This window comes from Alexandromys fortis, unplaced genomic scaffold (assembly GCF_014885135.2).
Source record: "Alexandromys fortis isolate MF-2015 unplaced genomic scaffold, M_Fortis_MF-2015_v1.1 scaffold_8_9099976_23576923, whole genome shotgun sequence".
Taxonomy (NCBI): domain Eukaryota; kingdom Metazoa; phylum Chordata; class Mammalia; order Rodentia; family Cricetidae; genus Alexandromys; species Alexandromys fortis.
The window spans coordinates 4,071,845-4,095,362 of NW_026067899.1; the positions used below are offsets into that span (position 1 = coordinate 4,071,845).

Consider the following 23,518-nt stretch of genomic DNA (forward strand, 5'->3'; position numbering starts at 1 on the left):
CAAAGCTCCCCAGAGAAAGGGCTTGGATACACAGCAATGGCCGCGTTCCATAAGATGAAGTCCACACAGGGCTGTACTCTCAGGGTAGAGTCTCGTCTTAGCTGGGGATATGCTCGATGTTTAGATCTTCCTTTGATTTTTCTTAAGTGAATCCAATATCACCGTCTGGCGATATCATGGCGCATATTCTATTACGTGTGTGTGTGTGTGTGTGTGTGTGTGTGTGTCTGTGTCTGTGTGTGTGTGCTCACACTCATGTGTTGAAGTATATGTACGGGTTATGTACTTGTGCATGCATGTGGAGGCCAGAAATAGATGTCTGGCAGGTGACTCCCTCAATCACTTTTCACTTTTTTTTTTTTTTTTTGAAACAAGGTCTTTCATTCAACAGGGAACTCATCCGTCCATTCCGCCAGGCTGGTGGACTAACGGCTCCAGGATCAGCCTCCCCAGTGCTAGGATTGCGGAAGCACGCCGCCATACCCAGCTTTCCTCTGAATGCTGGGGGCCTGAGCTCAGATTACCCACTGAGCCTTCTGCCCAGCCCTTGTCTTTCGTTATCTTCAACAGCTTTATTAAGTACGGTTTCCCAGCCATGAAATTCACACGATACAAACAGAGGACACTTTCCCATATCCTCTGCTGGCAAGCAATGCCTCACTGAGATGCATACATTAATAGAATATAGCTATTTCTTAAGTAGCTAGGAATGTTGGACTTGGTTATTTTCCCCTTGATTAACATATCCAAAAATCTTAGTTTTTATTAGTGGAAAATATAACTTGATAAAATTCTGTCCACTCAATTCAAAATGTGGGAATAATGCAAATGCTATATTTCCAAGATGACTGGTTGGAAACACCATGGCAGGCCTTCAAATCTATTTCCTTGAAGCAACTGCATTAGGAAGAAAAGTTTATTTATTGTATCTACGCTGGAAATCCCAAACCCTTGCAAATTACTGTTCCCTTAGATTTTCCTGATCCATTGTTTTCCACCAGGTGTAATGCCTTATGAAGGCTGCTGGGGTCTGTCAACATCTGTTGTTTTTCAAGTCTGGGTTGGCATGAGGACTGAGGCAGGTTTTTCTTTTAAAAACTTAGGAAGAAATGAACTTACATGCTCTCGCAGAACCTGGTCAGGGTGCTTGGTTTTTCCTGGTTGCGTCTTTGTCGAAACCAGCGTTGAATGCTCCGAACATCCCAGTCCAGCTGCTTGGAGAGCCCTTCCAATCGCTTCTCATCAGGATGCTATGAAACAAGGCACCAGAAAAAAAACCATTTTTATCCATTTTTTTACTTACACCATTTACAAGTTTTAGGTTACATATGGTTGAATTTTCCCTCTAATTTCTACTGCAGGCATTTCAATATTTATGACTGAGAATCTAGTCCCATCCATTTGAAGCATGAACAAAGATAACACCTACATTACACATTATGAAACCAGACAGAAAAATAAGACTCTTGCCCCAATGCTTGCATATTTTCTTGTCGGCAATTACTTCTTATGAAGCAACCAGCGACTAAGAGAGGAAGAACCAGCCAGCTGGCTGAGTCAGTCCCATCAGACTTCAAGGGAAGAATTTACAGAGACATCAGGGAAGAATTTACAGAGACATCAACACATACTTCACCTTCTCAGAGGAAAAAAAAAGGAAGTACATTTTTACTTTATAAACAGATAATGCAAGAAGAACAAAAAGCACAGGAAATCGCACAGCCAAGATGTCATTTATAGCACCATGCACACAACCCCTTTCTCATCTTCTTCCCCCAGTCCTCACGTCCCTCACCTTTTCTTCCCTTGCCATCCCTTCTCACCACACCACACATCTTGTCTTACCAACACCACGTATTACCCAAGGGGCTTTCGTGCTGAAAGGACAATGGCGTAGACCCAGGTCCTCAGCCCACCAGCCATTCTGAGCCTTGGTCTCTGTCGCAGTACAAACAAGGGTGGTTTATCAACCCACAGGGGACTTTGATGAGGACTGGGAAAATATATGCTAAACCGAGTCCTTGTCACCTGTCTTCTTTCTCTTTCCCTCCTCTTTTCAACACGTTCAAGCCGACAGTCACGAGAGGGGGACCTACTGCGAATGAAACCGGCCAAGAAAACTCCCTTCCATGATGTATTGTTCACTGTAGTTCTCATGATCAGAGGAAATAACCAAAAGGAAGTAATGAGAAGACACACTGGCCAGGCTGTAACAGAATCTACGCATAGGACCTAAAAGTATCTCAGCAATTCAAGGGGCCTATGGCCCTGACAACTCATCTGTTAAAAATTCTCTTTTGAGTCAGGAGGTGAAACCTTTGGAGAAAGAGCAGGTCGCATGGGTGGAGATCTGAGTGAGATTTGATTGTTGTGACTGCAGCCTCCACTGCCTCCCTCCACCTCCCCCTTCCTTCACTCCTTCCCTCTCCCCGCCCCCCAAATGTACACTATGGGCACCCAGAGCTCACACTTCCACACTTCATAAACCTTTACAAACGTGAGAGTTAAATGTCTGCTGCTTAAGTCCCCGGTCTATGGCATTCTATCGTGGTGGCCTAAATCAACTAAGACAAACAAATAACCCAAAAGCAGAGCAAATGGTATCCAGTTACAAAGTGTTCTGATTTTGTGCCTATAAATGAGACTTGCCAACTTTCAGTTGGACATGTGTCTGAGTTCCTTTCAGTGGTAATAAGAGAATGCGCAATCTCCTTTTATGTCTTTCTTAATTGAAAATATGAGAGAGGAAGGGGGAGTTACTGCCTATAATATATATTGGTTATTTTACTAGCCTATAAAAACAAGTATTTGACAGTCTTATTATATTTATATTATATATACATATCTATATATATAAAACGTATTATGACTATATTCACCCCACTACCCTCTACTCTCTTCCTTACTTTGCCTCTGAATTCCTTGTTCCTAACTAGTCCCCCAAAGGCTATACCATTGAAGGAAACGACACTGTCTCCAGAAGTGACCATAAACAGGCAAGAACAACCCAGGAAGAAAGTAGGATGTGGAGACAAGAAAAAAAATCATTTTTTTTATTTCTGAGTTTACTAATAGTGAGAGAAAAAAATCTAAGGTTCACAAATCATAAATTAAAAACCACCTAATTCCAACACTGTCCCTGTTATCTCAATCCCCTTTCTTCCTTTGACAGGGAACCACGGTCAATCAATATTTTTTTGTGGCCAGGGTTATTTTGCATAAACAAAATTGAATACATATTCTCATACCCCACCCAATCACACAAATTATTGCAGACTGTGGACTTTGCTCTGGACTTGGGGTTTTTCCTTTATAATGTGTCTTGGGTGGCTTCCAAATCAGTTGAGAGAACACTGAAGTGTAAGGATAAACTCGAACTTTCTAGTCTCCTCTGCTAACTGACACTTCGGTAACACCCAGCATCTAGAAGCACAGCAACGATAAGCTTGGCGGGTTGTAGAGAATGATGGGATTCTTCTTGAAGCCAAAAATTGTAGGGCAAAGGGGTCTGTGCTTTTGCATTTTTTATATAGAAAATTTAATTAATTTGACTCTCAAAAAAATAGTAGTCATGTCCCAAGCCTCCAGGCATCTTCCTCTTTTCCAGTCTGAGATGAAAAGCAGATTCTCAGTGTAGTTTTGATTCTCCCTTTGTCATGAGAGAAATATCCTGTTCATATGTTTAGAACCATTCAGGCTTTGCTTCCAGGTGAAGAATAAACTTGTGTACTGTCTAGCTCCACCCCCTTTAACATTAATCTTTTCTAAACTTATTTGTAGGATTTCTTCATTTATTAGTGCAATTAAAGGTTTTTTTCTATTGTAAAGGTTTATTTTTAGCCAGTATACTATGTCTTAAAAGTACAAGTTTTTTTTAAAAATCTTTATTTTTTACTATTTACTAAAAATACATTTGAATTCACCAATCTGTTCTGCAATTATTACTAGAAATTATGATTAGAAACCTCTTCCAATAGTTTCAAGGTGCACTTTGAACATCTACTGGTATTCTGTGGGAAGCAGAAGGCTGGCCCTCTCCATGGCTACCCCGTGTCCATGGCTACCCTTCATCCTGGCAGCTCTCTGCACCTTCCCCTACGGAAATCTTGCCTTGCTTTTCCACAGGTCTATCAGCCACGTCTCAGTAATATATGCTAAATTTTTACCTACATAACAAGTATTAGGTTATTCATACCTAAAATTGGTATATATTTATTATATTATATCTAAAATTAATATAACATTTCTTAGTTAATGTAAACGTTAATTAATATATTTGTTGATGGCCTCCACGAGTATTTAAATGTCTTCTGCAAGTGCTTCCTGCACAAGGTTGTAATGTATACTCCTGTGGTGCTATCCTTTTCGGGATTTATTATAAATAATGACATTCTTTCTTATAATCTTTGAACTATTTCATAATTTACATAGAAAAAGCCATTTAATTCTGGTAATTTTGCCCCATACTTCTTTTCATCTCTGTATAGTCTCAATTATCTTAATTTTAAAGGTATACAATAACAGTCTGTTACCAGCAATACAAGCTCCATAAACATAAAATCTTTAATATTGTACCTATACTGTAAAATGACTTATAATTGCTTTTTGAATGAAAGAATATATAAGGAGAAAATTTCGCTTCCTCCTTTCTAATTTTAATGACTATCCCTCATATCTACTTGCTATCTCAAATACACATGAGCAACATGTGAAATCACCATTATTTCCTCCCCTCCCTTCGTCCTCCCCGCCCAACGCTGGTCAACAACATTATCTTTCTTAGAGTTTGCTTCTGCACTGCCAGCTCTGCCTCTACTGCTATTGGATTTGCCTGCATTGCTGATCAGCTGCCTCCCAGCTATGAAGTGGGTCTGCCTGCCATCAATAAGTTTCCCACCATCTTCTCCTGCTCAGTTCGAGTCAGTGGCACCCTTTTTATACTGTAAGAACATACACTGTTAAACATTCTGTTCCGACACCATCCCTCACAGTTCTTCCTCTCTTAGTTTTACAGTTTAAATATATTCAAAAAGCACAAACTTTCCCAGTAATCTTGTATAATCTTCTGGTTAGCTAAAATTAATGACAATCTTCTTAGGAAAGAAAAAAAAAAATGAGGACAAATTACAGAGAACCTGTCTACTATTTTATACAGGAATTATTTTATTATTTATGTGTGTGTGTGTGGTCTGTGTGTAAGAAGGAGAGAGAGAACGCATACATGTATGTTTTCATGTACATGAGCAAGGGCCTTCAGACCCCCACAGAGAACAAAGGATATTGGAATGCCCCAGAACTGGTGTCCCAAGTGTTTATGAGTAACTAACATGAGTCCTGGCAACTAAACTCTGGTCCTCTGGAAGAATAGCAAGCACTCCTAGCCTCTGAGCTACTTCAGCAGCTCCTGCCTTCCAACATATAACTAAACAGAGGAAAGGAGGCTCAGGACACCCTCGCTTGAGACTATAGTCATCCTACCCTTTCCTACTGCAAAGGCTCTCGAGAGGTAACAGAGCATAGAGGAAGTAAAGGGTTAATAGAAATCGGGACTCCACTGTTTAGTTTCCATGCAGCTACCATGATGTGATGGAACTCTGTAGTGATGCAACTATTGGTGTATCACGCGTATCGTGAGGAACACCTCTCCGGTGCTCTGTCGGAAGTCCAATAAAATCACAGGTCTCACCAAGAGACAAGGGCGAAATAGTACTTCTGTCGGATACTGGTGCCCATCTGAGGTCTATAAAGTGTTCTCGTGACTCTCCAGGAAAAAGTGATCCAACACTATGAAACACTGCTTCATAATTGCTGTATATTTTTACTCTTATAGTTTGAGAACTGATTTGATTTGGAAACTGAGGTAGCTGGTTTCACTGCTTTGGTAAGAAAATGCCCCCAAATTAAAAACAATACAATTAAAAATTAAAACAATACAAATTAAAAATCAAATAACAACATAAAAAGAGTCAAAAGACAAGCACTCAAAAACATTTACCAATTGGGGGCTGGAGAGAAGGCTCAGCAATTAAGAACACTGATTGTTCTTCCAGAGGTCCTGAGTTCATATTCCCAGTAACTATATGGTGGTTCACAACCACCTTAATAAAATCTGGTGCCAACTTCTAGCCTGCAGAGACACATGCAGGCATAACATTGTATACATAATAAATAAATCTTTATTTAAAATAAAAAACATTCACCGGCAAGAAATAATAATTTGGTACATTGAAATGGGCTCAGCAGTCAGTAACGGTGGGTCCTTTGGCGCCACCCCCAAACCTAGAATCCAAAGTTCTCAAAACACAAGGCAGCAGCAGAGCTTTCCCTCCTCATAGGAGTGAGGCCGCTAAAACGTGGAGACACTGGATGAAACAGATGGTGTGCCATTTACTAAACCATGTGTGTGTGGTGTTTTATTTAATCCTCATGAAAGCCTGTGAGTACATTATCTGAAGATGTCTAAGGCCTCCAAAAGTTAAGGCACTTGTTGGAGGCCCAACATTAGTAAGAAAAAGATACTGCTTCAACTTACAGACTTTCAGGGTCTGACTCAGGCAAATACCAGGAGTTTTAATTATTTCCTAATGGCGGTAGGTTCTCTATTGTGTTTAGAATGGAGTAGGTCTCCCTGTAGCGCAGGTGGAAGGCTCACAGTAGGATTTTAAATATGTTAGATTTCCCTGTAGGGCAGGGAAGGGAGGGACGGATAAAAGGCAGACAGCTGTTACCCCAGGAGAAGAAACTGATGAAGGATGCAATGACTTGTATCCATCTGGTGACGTCAGAGAGAAGAGTCGGGGAAGATGACTAATGCGGTCCCGTATAGCAGGGCCCTGCATTCAGAAGGGAATTTAATGTTCTATGGCTTACATCTTATCATTCTACATCACTTTTTAATGTAGTATAATGTGTTCTTGCTAGTAAAATCTAATGGCCAAAGGAGCATGCTACAGACACTTAAGAGTCTGGCCTCATACAGAGGCTTACACCCAAATAGGCACTCAATGCCCCTTCCCATCTCCTGCTCCAGGATCCACTTACTCCCTCTCTTCTGTTCCCTATCTACTTCTAGCTACTGCCTTTGGTTCCCCCAGAAGGGGCTTGAAACAACCAAGTACAGCAAGGAGATGTAAGATAGAGTTGGCTTCTCTCTGAAGTTTCTTGCTATGGGGCAGGGCAGCCACCTCTGTGCTTCCTGGGTGACTCAGCTAAGGGGAGCCTCTTGCCTACTTACAATCTTGTAGCAGGGGTTGGGATGCCCTTGGAGGTCACCTATCCATCACGAACTGGGGCAATGGACCTGGAGATAGGAGAAAGACCTATCTGAACTTTGTCCCCAGTGCCAAGGCACAGTGTGTTCAGCTGTAGCTAGAGGAAAGGAGACAATGACAGCCAGAATGCTATGTATGTATTCAGTGAGACAGGGTGCCCAGGCATTCCTGAGGCTCTGTTTGTTCCATCCATATCCCCCAGCCTACAGACATTACAGAACAACCTAAACACAGCCGGACAGGCCTGGGAATGTGGCTCTTGCCTTAGCATTTATAAAGGCCTGGATTTGAGCCTCAGTGTTGTAAGAAAAAATAATGAGACTAATAGGAGAGATATTTCACTTTAGTAAGGTAAACTACATGGAAAAGTGAGGTTCTTCTCTAAATATTTACTTCCTCTAATACCACAGGGTATGTGTCCCACGAGACTGAACTCAAAACTACAAATGAGCTTTCCCTAAAATTCCAATCATTCTCTTCCTTCTCCTTACAGAGACGTTAAACAAGATACCCAGTCGTTCCTCAAATTTTTCTAGCAAAAGTATCATTTTTTAAGGGGACAGAGAAAACGCCTGTAGACTTTTGGCAGGAGTGAAGGCAGCGAGGTAATCAAAAGTGTTTGGATACTTGAATTAACAGCTGCAAGCCATGAAACTAAGGGTGCTAATGGCTACCACCACAAACCAGAGAGAAACAGCATCGACTTAACACTGCCAAATCACACCTCATACACCTGTCTGGCCCTCCGGAAACCCGCAAGGGGTCAAAGGAACCGTTTGATCCAGAAGCGCACAGAACACCACATCCCTCCTGTTGGTGCTTTCTTTTCCAGTCAAGGGCAAGGAGAGACACATAGGGATTCTAGGGTCTGAGAGGAAAATGTGTGGGCTCCGTGTTGGCTTGTTTCCTTTAGCTGAGGTTCAGACTGAGTGTCCCCGATGTTTCTCTTCATCTTCTTCACGGTTAAATATGTACCAATCACTTGCCTCCTTCCTCCTCTGTTCTCTGGGTCTCATTTTTAGTTTAGACTTGCTTAACTCCCTTGATGCTGAATGTTTTCCCTCTTCACTTACTCCGCACTGTGAGCCTCTCTCCTAACTCTGCTGACCCAGTTCCTTTATTCCTTCACACAGCAAATCCTCAAACAAGGCCTTTCACTGTCGCTCACATTCGTCTATCACAACCCTAGAATGTTCGGGTGGTGCTTGCGCTCAGCCAAGAGGCTCCACTTCTCACACGTGTACGCGCCCCACTGTAAGCTTTGACTGGTCACTCCCTCCCAGCTCGTATCTGTATGCTTCACGTCACCCGAGGCTGAGAAAGGCGCTGGATTGGACTAACCTCTATCTAATCAAGACCTTTGCACAGAGAGCTTGTAAAATCAGCTGGAGCCAACCAAGAGGTCATGAAAGTCCTTTATCTGCTGTTTGCACTTTGGGTCCAATCATAACACCTACATTCTCTCTTAGGAGCCGCTGTCTGATAGGAGGAGAAATTGATCATCAGAACCCAGGAGAGACGGGATGGAATGACTGGACGCTAGGAGTGGAGGTGGAGAAAACCGGGTCCCTGGAAGACACTCCTACCTTTGTTATAGCATTGAAGACCTTTTCCAGAATGGCGTTTGGCTGGGCAATTTGTGGTCCATTGGCCTGGATGTTGAGGGCTATGGCACATGGTCTGGCTATAAATCTAAAGGTTTAAAAAGAAAGAGAAGAAGATAATTCAGAAATTATACTTTTTAATAACTGCTCTTAGTAGTATCACTTGTACATGACCAGGTCATCCTAATTAGATGCTTATAGGGTTTTATGGCGACATTCACATGGGTAAACTCTAAAGCAGCCCTCACTTAAGGCCACCAGATGTCACATTACAGAGAGAGGTTCTTTACAAACATTTAAATTCCTTGGCTGGGTATGGCAGCCCATGCTTTTAATCCCAGTACTTGGGAGGCAGGAAGATCTCTGTAAGCCTTGTCTGCATGGTGAGTTCCAAGACAGCTAAGGCTATGAAGAGAGACTCTGTCTCAAAACCAAACAACCAAAAAACAAAATGGCAAAAGAACATTTCAACTCTAATGAGAACTGGCAGCTCTGAGGAGACGCCACAGGTTAGTTATATGATTGCTTAAACCATAAGAAAGAAAAAGAAAACAGTCGTACTGGACTGAATCATAAGTGAACATGTGAGAGACATAAATACATAATGTACAGTCTTCTTACAAACACGTGCAGCCGTGTTATTATACCAGTGTGTCACTGAGCATCTGAGCTCCCATGGAGGGCGTCTGCTTTTCACCACTCTGGTGACAGATACAGCCATTCTGCCTCCATCATCAGTGATGTAGTACTGAGCCCTAATCCCTTTCAGTTTTAAAATTTCTTGCTTTGCGGGTCATCCTCCACCCTTGCTCCTTTCTCCTAGGAAGCAATGAAGAATGACAAATGGCATGCCATCCCAGACAAGCTCAAGGCTGAAGGGTTTAAATGCAGGAGTCGGACTGTTTTAATCCTAAGCGAATGCCGACGCCAAGATGAACAGGAAGGACGAGCCTCATTTCCCACGCTTGAACGAGGGTCTGAGAGGAATGTGTAGAGCACAGGGCCTGGCAGGACAGTGACAGGTCTAGAAAACCCGCATTAAAGGAGAAGTATTCACATCTTCAGAATGTTTTAGGCTAACTGTTCAAGAAATAAGTTCCCATAATACTTCAGCGGTGCTGCTGAGTGTCTGCCGCTAATTTAATATCATAGGAGAGCATTACTAAGATAATTCAATGGTTGCCACAGGCAACAGCCAATAAATGCATAAAACAGATCAGTAGTGAGCCTTAAATGAGGCTTACTTAGCAAAACCCCACAAGAGTTAAAGCACAGCAGCCACAGAACGGAGAGCAGTATGACAAAATGTTGACTAGAACCTATGTCATAAAGAAAGCACCCACATTGGAAACCACAAGCCTGAGCTAGGAGAGACGCACACCAAAGGGGCACCATCGTGCTTGTTACCCCCGGGTCTCGGGACAAAGGGGAAGAAGGAATTACTACCTTCCCATAATCTGTAAGTCTTTGGGAAACTGGACTACTCTTCAGAGCCTTGCATTCGTGGTCCCTTCCGATATGACACATTAGGAATGTGTCCTTCCAGACCTTGTTAGCAATGCCTTTCCCTTTTCCTAATAATTCCAGGTCTTCTCCATAACCACGTACCAAAAGCTGGAGCTCCCACTGGGAAAGACTCATCACTTAATGGGCCCTGACAACAGCCAAGTTCAGAACCTGTTTCTCCCGCTGTGCTTCCAACTTGCTGGCTAAAGTACTCTCACAATGCTTAGCAGAAGGTGTGAAAAGACACGCGTGCTGTGAAAAAAAAATAGGCTAAATGGGCAGACCCAACATGTAAGGGCTGAACCTCACCCTCCTGTGACTGGCTCCCGCTCTTCCTCACTGGATTTTTCCTCAGCCCTTGTTTTCCCTATTCCCACAACCTCAGACACACTGTGTTTAAACTCCTTAGGGATTCTGGCCCCACCATCTTTATAACAACCTGATAGTTAAATGCAAGGCATGATCACTTCCTCTTTATAATCTCAAGCATGGGATGGGATTCCTTTCCCAGGAAGGTCAACGTAATAACGAGCTGGCCGTGTCAACCCTAGCCAAGGTAAATCCCAAATTCTAGGAACTCAGGTGTGGTACATTAGAAGATGAAAGATGAGTTAAGAGAATTTAAGTCATTTAAATGAAGCCATTTAAAATGTAAATGGTCCATGGTGAGTGTACACAGTAAATCAAACCCCATGGATTTTTTTTTTTCAAGAAGCTACTGTGTCATTGGAAGCTCTTATTTATACAGACAGAATACTGTGAACAGTCAATGAGTGTTTGATGGATAAAAGGATGTGTGGTCAAGCCCAATGGGCTGTACGTTTTTAATTCCCTTGAATATCACATCAAGTCGGGGTCATCTAGTACTCGGAGGTTAGGAGACTGGCTGTTCCAGTACCAGAAACCATTTTCTCAATTCTCAATACCCCTATGCCATCAACCTTTCTTTCCCTCAAGAAGCACTTGGGTAGGCTCTTTCAATCCATATAATTGTTTTTGTTTCTGTGTTGTTTTCTCAACAACTTGACCAGCACAGAAAAGCAATCCTTAAATTTCAAGACAAACAGGAAAAGTTAATCCCCAATACTCAACAAGAAAAAGAACAGTTAACTTGATTGCTCATCGATATCTCCAGCAAGAGGATGATGTAGAAATTTCATTTGCGTTTATTCTCTGAAGAATTTGTGAATCATCTCCAGTACTTTTTTTTTCGGAGAACATATTAAATTCCAAATAAAGCCCATGTCACAGCTACTACAATTTTATTACTTTCTGTCACAGTCCATTAGAGGAAAAAATGTTGTTTCTAATGATAGAGCAAAGAGAAGTAGTGCACAGAACACTTTCACAGTGGTGGAGGGATGGAGGGAGAAGGATACGAAGGAGGAAGGAGAAAAGGAGGGAAGGGAGGGAGGAAGAAGGGAGGGAGGAAAATAGAGAAGTAAGGAGGGGAGAGAGAGAAGGAGGGAGGGGAAGTTAAAATAGGGAGAGAGGGGAGAGAGAGGAGCAGAAGGAGAGAGAGGAGGAGGGAAGGGGAGAGAAATACATGGATGGCAATGGCCAACACAGCTGAGACTACAGCAGTGGGAAGGATCATGGGCTCACAAGTTTGATGATTACCTCCACCAGGAAGTGCTCACCTAAACTTCTATTTTATCAAAGGCTGAAATATCACCTTCCAAAGATCAAACATCTATAAAACACTTTCACGTACTATAGTTGAAAGTAAATATAATAAGGATGTAAGCTTTGAAAAACACTGGTCTTGGCCAAGAAGCTGGGGAAATATTTTTCAATGCATTTGAACAGCATGTATTTGTATTCTAAGCGTGAATTAATCATCCCAGAAGGAAGGAATCATGAGCCGGGCCTTCATAAAACGTATACATAAAACATGAAAGTGATCTCTGTATTCAAAAAATTCAGAAAAGGAGATTATTGAAAGACAGGTATAGGATTTATGACATTGCTCTAATTGCTTAAAATATTTTATTATTTTTGATGAGTTGCAGGGCCAAAGACTGTTAGTCCTTTCCAATACTTGCATTCCCAACCCTTTTAAAAATACTTGGGAGCCTGTGATGGTAAATATGTAACCATCTACATGTTAATAAAATTGTATGGAATTAACTCTCTCTCTCTCTCTCTCTCTCTCTCTCTCTCTCTCTCACACACACACACACACACACACACACCACTGGAGAAATCTCAATGAATGCATTAAATTGTACTGGTATTTGCTATCCTGGTTGTGATGCTGTATACTGTTTTATAAAATCTTATCATTGTGTCTCTGTGAGATCTGGCTATACTAATTGTGGGATCTGGCTATACTAACTGTGGGATCTGGCTATACTAACTGTGGGATCTGGCTATACTAATTGTGGGATCTGGCTATACTAACTGTGGGATCTGGCTATACTAACTGTGGGATCTGGCTATACCAATTGTCTTAGTTATGGTTTCTAGTGCAGTGTTAAATCACTATGACCAAAAGAACCTTGGGGAGGAAAGGGTCTATTTCATCAGCCTGCAACTCTCTGGTCATACTTCATCACTGAGGGAAGGAAGTCAGCTCCAGAACCTGGAGACAGGAGCTGATCCTCAGGCTGGGTCCGACTGTTTTCCTATCTACCCCAGGACCATCTACCTGCCCGTGGCACTGTCCCCAGTGAGTTAGTGCCTCCCACATCAATCATTAAGCAAGTAAATCCCTAAAGGCTTGCCTATAAGCCAATCACATTGAGGAATTTTCTCAATTAAGATTTCCTGCTTCCCAGCCATTTCAGAGTTCAAGTTAAGTCGACGAAAACCAGTCGGCACACCAATATGACAAACCAATATGAACAGATGACTTTCTGGATGGAGATTTTAATGGAAAAAGGAAAGCACTGGAAGGCACACTCTGTGACTAATGTGTTTGAGGAACAAGAGCCTGACGGACCTTCTGTCTCTAGTCTCTGTACAACTCACCAACCCCTTCCAGTACTCTCTCCCCAAAGACCAAACAAAAGCAAAACCAACACCCAAGGGCTCTAGAGAGAGAATGAAAGTGAACAGGCTCGGAACAGGAGTCAAGTGCTGTAGCTAAGTGACGTGGGCGTAGAGGGGATCGGCGGTGTCCAAACAACACTTCACCTTCTTCAGGTTGCTGAACAGATTTTCCGGATTTAATGATGAATCAAAAATAGGAAATAAATGTGAAAATAGGAGAGTTAAAAAAAAAAAAAGAAAATAGGAGAGTACTCGGAAGGCCTCTGAAATAAATCCCAGTCCATTAGAAACAGATGAAACAACCACGTGCAGCGATGAGAAAGAACATAAATCCCACCCCAAACCATGCTAGAGAGAAATCCAGCTATGTACAAGTAAAGAGTATTTGCCCAACAGTGTCCAGATAGCCTGGCTAACATCACAGTAATTATGCAGATTTTAAAGCTAATGAGCATAGCATTTTGCAAAGTACTCTGGAGGAGCAATTTAGACAAATGTGTGTAGGTGACAGTTAGTAGGGGTGTGTGTGTGTGTGTGTGTGTGTGTGTGTGTGGTGTGTGTGTACCTGTATGTGTGTGAGAGAGTGTGCCTGTGTCTGTATGTGTTTGATGTACATGAACTCATGTGCTACGATCTTATCTAAAACAACACTGTTTCAAGAAGAAAAATAATTACTGGAAAATCAGGACGGAGAAGGAGAGCCAACCATTATAGGCAGTTACCTTTGGGCTAATAAGTACTTTGAAAAAAAAAGTTTCATACAGTTACCATGGGCTAATAAGCATTTTGTAATGTTTTACTCTTTTAAAACAAACCCAGCAATTCTTTGAAGTCAATATCAGTTCTATTTTACAGAAGTACAACATAAAGTTCAAGAAAGTTAAAACGTGGATCTGAGGTTTTGCGGCTACAGAGCTGAGGCAAAATTTAGGCTCCTGATATAATTTGATACAAATGGGTCCCACCTACTCTGGGCTTGGCATGCTGAGAGGCTGTTTAATATTTCTAAACCCCGGTTACTACATTCATAAAGTAAAGATAAAATATACACGTCAATTTCTGGTGAACACCTAGATGATACATACTTCACAACAGAAACCCAGTATTTGGCAACTATTCAGTTTATGCACACTCTTGCCATATTTTTATGAAAGGAAGCACATGTCCACAAGTCAGCAGGCATTCTAGCCAGCCACAGGAAAACCTCGGGGTTGGCATGGGCTTCTGAGTGAGAGGAGAATTCACGAGCTCTTAATGTCACTGAACACAACCTCCTTCTTCTGAAGCAGACTTCTCTTTGGAGAAATCATTCAGAAACTTTCTATGAAGAGTCAGGAAACCTGTTGTTGTTTTCAATTTTCTGTGAGTCCACAATTATTTAAAAACAAAAAGGGATCTGTTGTTGGCTTGCCTTTTAGGTCTTTTTCTCGGTGGGAAAGCAAGAAAGGTGCCTACTGCCAAGGCTGACAACCTAAGTGCAGCCCCAAAGAGCCTCATGGTAGAAGGAGAGTGCGCGCGCGCGTGCGCGCACACCCACCCACCCACACACACACACACACACACACACAGAGTCTTCCTCTTGGGGTTCTATTTTAGTTCACCATTCCTCAATCCTACATCATCCTACACCATTCTTACTAAAGTGTAAACTCCCTTCTATTGTGTTGGCTTCTAGAGACAGGCACAGCCCATGCAATCCTGAACATTCAACATTCTTCTCTCTACTAAAAACAAAGAAATAAAGAGTCTGAGGCATAGATGTTTTTCATGCATCTTTCATGTTCTAACTTAAAAAAGAGCACTAATGATTTTAATTCTGAACTACAGCCTCGTTCTATTCTTTATTTATTTATTAAAGATTTCTGTCTTTTCCCCACCGCCGCCTCCCCTTTCCCTCCCCCTACCCCAATCAAGTCCCCCTCCCTCATCAGCCCAAAGAGCAATCTGGGTTCCCTGCCCTGTGGGAAGTCCAAGGACCACCCACCTCCATCCAGGTCTAGTAAGGTGAGCATCCAAACTGCCTAGGCTCCCACAAAACCAATAGGTGCAGTAGGATCAAAAACCCATTGCCATTGTTCTTGGGGCCTCAGTAGTCCTCATTGTCCGCTATGTTCAGACGGAGGAAGCCCTTAGACAATGGGTAGTCCTAGTAGCACAGAACCATCGGCAAAGACTGAGCTAACAGGGGAGGCGTTTTAAAGTTCCCCGGAAGATTAATGAAGATTGTCTAAATATCAATAATAAAGGGATCTGTCAGCCCTGCCCACCCGAAGCTCACTGAAAGGCCCTTTCAATGACAGAAAGGTCACCAAATGTCATCAGCTAAAAACAGAAATCTTCAGAAATCCCAAATTGACCTAAGAAATGTCAAGTATGTCCCTTGTAGCTACACATTTACAGGACTCTAAAAATTTTGCATTACTTCATCATGGTTTCATTTCAACTATTGAAGACAGAATCAATAAAGCTTGTGCAAATTTTAATAAATGTGCCTTTATCCGAGTAAGATCTATACCCCCTACAATTTCACAGGCACAAAAGAGGAAAGGCATTGTGATGTTTGCAGCGGATACACGAGTTCCTGCATTGGGTATGGAACTCATGCAAAATCAGATCTGATCTGCGAGGGTCAACGAAACCAATCCAAAGGTGACGTCACTGGGTGACAGGTGCTCATTTGTCTCACTTTTAAAAACTTTAGCACCCGCTATGGACCCTGGCAATCATGCTGTACACATTAAATATACACAATAAAAGTGTTTCAAGGAGAAAAAATGTGTGATATGTACCTATGTAGAAGAATACCTCTGTAATCAGGAAAATGCAAGTTTCTACTGCTGCAATCCAGTTGACACTTGCCAAGCGTGACATGCTTACGAATTCATTGTAGCTGTCAATGAACCATTGGAGACCAGCCCACCTGTCTGAGCAAGGATTCATTTTCAAACTGTTCATCCTTGTACAAGGAAGACGGCACTCTGGGGACCGCTTATGAAATGATAGTCACACCTGGGCAGCATGTGTCAGCGACAGCCTTGCCTTTTTACCTCATGGAGTCAATCTCTGCCAAATCTCTCTCTGACTCCACAGTCTTTGACAGATCACCCAAATCAGACACCTTTCTCTGGATGGTACCCCTGCTAGAACTCAGTCTGTAATGGGGGGGGGGGGGGTTGTAGACATCGGTGGCTCATCTTCCCCAACCAACCAGCTAACAAAAGTGGAATTGTGGGAAGCGGGCCTTTGACCTTCACTCTGTGGACAGGTTGTCTTACCAAGCCTGAAACAGGTAGACTTACCTTTAATTTTCAAAATTGGCCCTGAAATGAAGTGTAAGGTACGGGGAATCCACAGCCTCTCTATAACATGTTAATCCTCTAATTCTACCACAGTTACTAGGTGCTTTCGTGCTTTCTCTCAATAGATCCTCCAAATGCCCCCAATTTTGTCAATTGTTTTATGAGCAGAGGAAAAGTCCCACTGCATCAGTAAGCTGAAGTAGAGAGTGGCGGATCCACCCGCTCGCTCTCAAGTGCTGAGCTCTCCCAACACTCCTGACTTGTGAGTTGGTAGCACATGCTCACAGTCTGTGAACATTTTCTATTCTGGACTATGCACCAATACCCCTGGTGCCTCACATCGCAAATATCCTCATCCATGAATAGTGCTTGTTTCTCCCTTGAGCTATCACTGAAGATGTATGGTTCAACTAATAAGATGACCTTATTTGGACGGCGGCTCGCGGAAAACACAATGTCTCCGCAGAATATTGTAAAACAACATCAACAACTCTTTGGCGGGGCTATCATCAAGCCCTGTATTAAAATTCATCATCCACATGGACTAAAATTCCCCCAGAAGCCATCTGCCAGCACAACAGCCTGAGCCCCATGTACCTGGTTTACAATAAAGGATGACTAGGAACAAATCAGGAGGGACCAGAACGAAGGCAGCAGCCTTCACAGTAATGGGAATGGGGAATGAGAAACTGGATCTGCAGCATCAGCGATATCAGTCGTCTAGAAAGCTGAACTACCGTGAGTCAACACACTTGTTCCATGATACCAAGACAGAGAGGGCCAAAAAAGAGAAGAGACAACTGTAGAGCCTCAGCTCTAACACCACAACCATGATCTGAAGACAGTTCTGAAGCCCAGTGATGGTGGCTTTACAAGCCAGGACAGTGTTCTCTGCAAGTCTACCATATAAACTCTGGGATGCTAGCCCCAACTGGGCTCTCATCTTGACTAGATTCATGTAGCACGGCTCACAGAGTTCCTGGAGGCTGCTGGATCAGAAACTAAAGAGATATGAGTGACCAGGGAGTTTCTTTCTTCACTTTCCCATTTAAAGCCTCCTCTTGTTGGGTCTGATGTCCATGTTCTAAGAACACTATTCCAAAGAAGCTGGTAGGTGAGCTGGGAAGTGGTGACACACACCTTTAACCCCAGCACTTGGGAGACAGAGGCAGGTGGATCTCAGCGAGTTTGAGGCCAGCCTGGTCTACAGAGCAAGTTCCAGGACAGCCAGGATTGTTACACAGAGAAACCTTGCCTTGAAAGCAAAACAAAGAAGTTGCCATGTGAATTAGGACAACTTTACACATAAAAGAAAACAGAGCTTTGAAGATAGGCTTCCCTACATATGTTCAAATCCCAATCTGATCACTTGGGAGCTGTGAGATCCTGTGTTATTTCCCTCCTGGAGACGGTTTCCCTGCAATGCAACTGTATCACCTGACTACAGGACATGAACAGTGATGGGCATACAGGCAGGCATGCGCAGGCTTTCTTCTCTGTGTATGAAAAGATAACACAGCCAAGATTAAAGCAGTATTAAGAGTCAGCTCTTCTGGTTTGAGATTTTCATCTCCTAGCGGGTATAGGAGCTACTGCTGATCCTGTGAGACTATTTCTTTCATGGAAGAAAACCTGAACCAGTGAAGCAATGGAGTCTGGGGAGATGGAAATTAAACAGAGAGCAAACTTGAAGCCCATCATAGCAAAAGAGTTTTTGCATGAGTCAACAGAGAGAACAATAAAATATAAATATTAAAAACAAATATATAAAAACATTTAGCTTGTTGTTAATAAGGAAACCAGAATTTTCTCATAAAAGGCAATTAATTTTCTTAATGCAATACTAAATTGCTGCAGGCAAAGGACACAAATCCCTGATATTTTTCTTAAAAAATATTAATATTGCCCTATTTATTATATAATTCCTTGGACATAACTCCAGTGGCATGACCAAAAAGGACTTGAATGGATACAATGGTATTATGCCCTCAAATTCTTTGTTGGGAGCATTTATGAGAAATAACTCAATTTGGAAGTAAACATCAAAGCTCACTCAAGTAAAAGAACTTGAAGCACAGGAGTAGACTGAACCAAGGATGCATTTGCTGAAGGGCAAAAATCTTACTGAGTGAGCAAAGGCATTCTTATCTACAGAACTTCTGAGGACAGCCATAGAATGTCCAGAATAATGGTGGGGTAGATGTAAAAAACTTTATTGAAAAGCCAAAGTCAATTCTTAAATTTTTCCCTTGTACAGATGTACTGAAACCAAACTGCTTTCGGGACATCTGAGCTGTACTGGACTCAAAATGTTTTAATTTCTCAGGCCTTATCATCCCTAATAAAGGGTTGGTTAATGAACCCAAGGGCACTGATATCACCTGGAAGACAGGGGGAAAAAAAAGCAAATTCCCACGCTCAGATCCAGGCTGAGTCAGAGTCAGTGTTTCACCTCACAGGGCCCCTACGTACAGTAGCGTTTGAGCTGCGTGCTTCATTCAGCCCAATGCTTCTCAGAGTTTGGGCTTCCTGTAAGCTGCCTCAATGTCACTGGAAAACTTGGTGTAGGGCAAATCCTCTGGCCCTGCCCCACAGCTATTCAACAGCTCTGAGGGTGGGGCCCACAAACAGGGCTTCTCACAAAACCTCCAAGTAATCCCAAGCATGCTGGGGCTTGAAAGCACTGTACTGCCTAGGTGTGAACAGATGGTCTAGGGGAGTGAGGGAGCTCCCCAAAGCGGGTCATTTCACCTGGACGGAGAGTGCCAAGAAAATCCTGCCTTAGAGCTCAGCCCCAATGTCTCAGCACAACTGTTGACCAAGCAACAAACCTCACAGGTCCCTTCACAGTATCCAGACAGCTACGGTTATCCCAATCTTGTTTTGTCCAGATAAAATTTCACCTTAGGTGGAGGCATAGACAGAAATACAGCTAGACAACTTGGACACATGAGAACAAATAATACAGTAAGATAAATATATTACATTTTATTACCTCACATAGATTAATATAGTAAAACTAAAAATATCATTAACTATACGAATACAATCATGGCATAATAACTAATTCAAAAACAATCCTATTTATGGAGCTATACGCATATATATGCTATATATATGCTATCATAAAATCCTACACTGACCCAAAGAAGACTTGAACTCTCATGCTTTTTGTCCTGCAGGTCAAATGTCAACAATCAGAAGCAACACAAACACCACATTTTCAGTGACTCCATCATTCACTAATGTCATCACTCCAGCCTTTGGGATGATGTATACATAAAATTGTGTGTACACACACACACACACACACACACACACACACACACGTTATCTTTCTATATATCCACACACGCCATTCTTTAGGACTCTCAACTCTTTTTTTTTCCCCCATGCCAAGTCTCTAATTTCACTTCCTTGTGTCTACAGCACAGATTGACAAGGAACTGCTTGGATGCAGACTGGTGAAGACTAACCCTAGCTCCATAATCACTCTTTCTTTTCATTAAATGCTTTATATCCTGAAAACTGAGCTCCATGACTGCTCCAACTGTGCCAAAAATAACTTGGTGTGGTTTATTAAACACCATTCAAAACAAAAACAAAGCAAATATAAATCACCAGTTTCTACGCCAATCACTGTTCATTAAACAGCATGATATCAGCACATCGCATTAAGGGACTGGGAAGTGAGACGCCAGGTCCTTGGAGACTCCCTCTCTCTCTCTCTCTCTCTCTCTCTCTCTCTCTCTCTCTCTCTCTCACACACACACACACACACACACACACACACACACACACGACATACTACCTGAATCTACGAATAGAAACAAAAACCTTCAAACTGCAAAACATGCACGAACTCAAAACTCAACTTAGAGCGCAGCTGAGAGTGGCCTTCCAAGGGGTAGAACATGGAGAGAAAAGCACCAGCTCATCCAGAGGGAGGCGAGTCCTCTTGCAGGCACTTGGCCCTCGTGCTGGCACAGACGGCCTGGCCTGCTGACGACATTAAATCACACTCGTGCACTGGCTGCTGTCCAATGGCACAGCAGGCTTGCATTTCAGACACTTTCCTGTATTTTCACTGACCACTCTTCCAGAACAGCCACCACACAAACCCTGGCCTTCCACTCTGCACATGCCTAAAGGCCACTGCCTCTTGGTCCCTGGCCGATACCATGCATCAGTGCTCAGCTCAAGAGCTACCTTCCCTAAGATCCTCTTGACCCTCCCTCTATACCTCCTTCCAAACCTTCTTAAACTTCCTGCTGCATTTGGATCTACGAACACAGCTCTTATTCCACAGAACACTATGGTCATTTGGTTACTTGCGTTCTGCCTACCTTCATGTTTCATTTCTTCCCCACTCTTGGCTTCATGCCTTTTCCTGATCCTGTGTTAAAGAAAATAGTGTTGCTTGGAGCAGCAGCATGACGGATACATAATGAGATCAAGGAAAAGCAAGTTCAACAGCAAAACCCAACATCCCGCAGTCAGCAGAGCAAAAATACAGAAACAGCCTGTCTCTACTGGCTTCACAAATAGGCCGTATCGGAGCAGGAACCACTGACCTATGTGCTTCTTATTTGGTCTATCCAACCGACGCCAAGAGGATTCAGTTACTTTTCATCCCACAGCACTGCTTTCCTAGTTACCATCATTTCTGGCACACACCTGAACACCTGTTAAGCTCTATGTAATTGAGTTTGGTTTGTTTAGCTAGCTGGAAAACACACCTAAGCTCTTGGTAAGCCCCTTCAACAATTTCTCCATCTTTACTCAAAATGTTATCAGAGAGAGCCGCTTCCCAGCTGCAAGTGAAGGCTAATATCAATTAGTGTACTCCAAAAAATTCATTTAAAAAACGGCAACAGGAAAGTATCTTTTCAGAAGACATCAGACTCACCATAACGAAGAAACAACACGGTAACGATGGCTTAGACCTTTAAAACAGGCAGCAGATTCCATTAAATGAAGTACCTGGGCTGTACTGGGAACCCCACAAGAACCTGCTGATTGATCTAGTTCTCTGCCATTGGAAAGACGACACAGATCTCAAAGTCGGGCAGCTTAAATGAAGGTCTGTCCTTCTTCTTCAGCATCCCAAACCAGTGCTGTGCTGGCATTGTGTCAAGAATAGAGAGAGGCAAAACTCTGCAAGGATCAAAATCAGGAAGAGTAGCAAAAAAAAAAAAAAAATCCCATCCTCACAATAAACCTTCCAACTGTGCTCTCGAATAAATCTCCTCCCAGCAGAGGGACTCAAGAGATAACACATTTACCATAACATGCTTTTGTTGAAGGAACTAGGGCGGCAGCAAAGCCCTGGACATGCTTGTTTGCCTCTTTGGAAACACAGCTTCTAAGAAATCATAAACTTGTATTTCTATTTGACAAAAATCATGCCCAGGCCTGCCTGAAGGCTGCTCCGGTTTTAATTTGGATCTCTGTATAGGGCTGTCAGAAATAAGGGATCATACATAAGAACAATCTCGCTGCTACATTACCATCCTATACTCTGGCGCCACTTCAATGCATCAAAGCATGCGTCTTGATTTTTTTTTTCCTTTCCTTCAGTCTAACAGGAATTTGGGGCTAACTTTGGATGCACTGACTCACCAGTATACATTCATGGAATAAACTCTAGAAGGAACACTTTTCTAAGTTTTAGGACCGCCTTCCAACAGAGTGTCAATACAGGAATGGGCTTTATGCTCTGATAATACTACTGCAGATTAGCATGGGTTTTAAATAGAATTGGAGATCCAGGAGCTTTTATGTGTGTGAGGTGTTTAACAGGATTTTTTGTTTATCTGTCTGTTTGTTTAGTTACTTAGGTTTTTGAGGTGGTGGTTTTGAGACAAGACCCTGCTATGCAGACTAGGCTGTCCTCAAATTCACAGAGATCCATTTGCCTTTGCCTCAAGACTACAGGGATTTGACGGGATTTGTTTGTTGTTTGTAATGCTTACGCTTCTCGCTTTCCAAGGACACTGAGACAACTTTTACCCCAGTATCACTAAACAAGAGAGACTGCTGATTGCAATATCCCCTTCAACACAGCAAAGCAAACTTTACTTTGCAAACAATTACCCGTACCTGCTGTATTTGTAACTATCCTCGTGACCCCAGCGGTCCTTCCTCCTAGATGTGGCCTGCACTGGGAGAATATTTTTTAACAAGAAGTCTCTTGTTCTGGCTCATGTGGGCTTATATGAGAGCGTTCCCAACCAGCTATTCCTTTCTTTCTCCAAACTGTCGTATTTCCAGAGTATAAAGAACATCTTTCAAACACTCGGCTTATCATCCCCATATGAATAAGGTTAAAGGAAAAATCAGTTCATACTTTCATACTGTTTCTTTTTTTTTTAAGGAAAAGTACTATATTTTTATACATCTGAAGTCAAGAATGCCAAACTACTAGGAATTGCTAGTCAGTAAGGTTCCATAAACCCCTATACACTACAAGTTAATACCACTGCTCTAGGTTACCCTTCAGAACTCGACTGTAAAGCAGGGCGGTGGTGGCGCACGCCTTTAATCCCAGCACTCGGGAGGCAGAGGCAGGCGGATCTCTGGGAGTTCGAGGCCAGCCTGGTCTACAAGAGTTAGTTCCAGGACAGGCTCCAAAGCTACAGAGAAACCCTGTCTTGAAAAACCAAAAAAAAAAAAAAAAAAAAAAAAGAACTCGACTGTATAACGCTGCTGCTACAGACACTACATGCTTGAGTCATATAACACGGAGAAATCAAGCTGGTACCAAGGTAGAAGCTTCATCACTACTAGGTAGCGCTAGAATAGTGGTACTCGACCTGTGGGTCCTGGCCTGGAATGATACATC

At 42.5% G+C, this 23,518-nt stretch overlaps 1 protein-coding gene across 1 annotated transcript in view; it reads right to left on the bottom strand.

Annotated features, from left to right (window-relative positions):
- Positions 1 to 23,518, bottom strand: part of Cers6 (ceramide synthase 6) — a 231,482-nt gene that overhangs the window by 159,042 nt on the left and 48,922 nt on the right. The window contains exons 2-3 of the mRNA XM_050123461.1: positions 8,858 to 8,963; positions 1,120 to 1,250 (exon numbers count right to left, since the gene is read on the bottom strand). Of these exons, the coding sequence (XP_049979418.1) occupies positions 1,120 to 1,250; positions 8,858 to 8,963 (237 nt within the window). The remainder of the gene's footprint in view (positions 1 to 1,119; positions 1,251 to 8,857; positions 8,964 to 23,518) is intronic.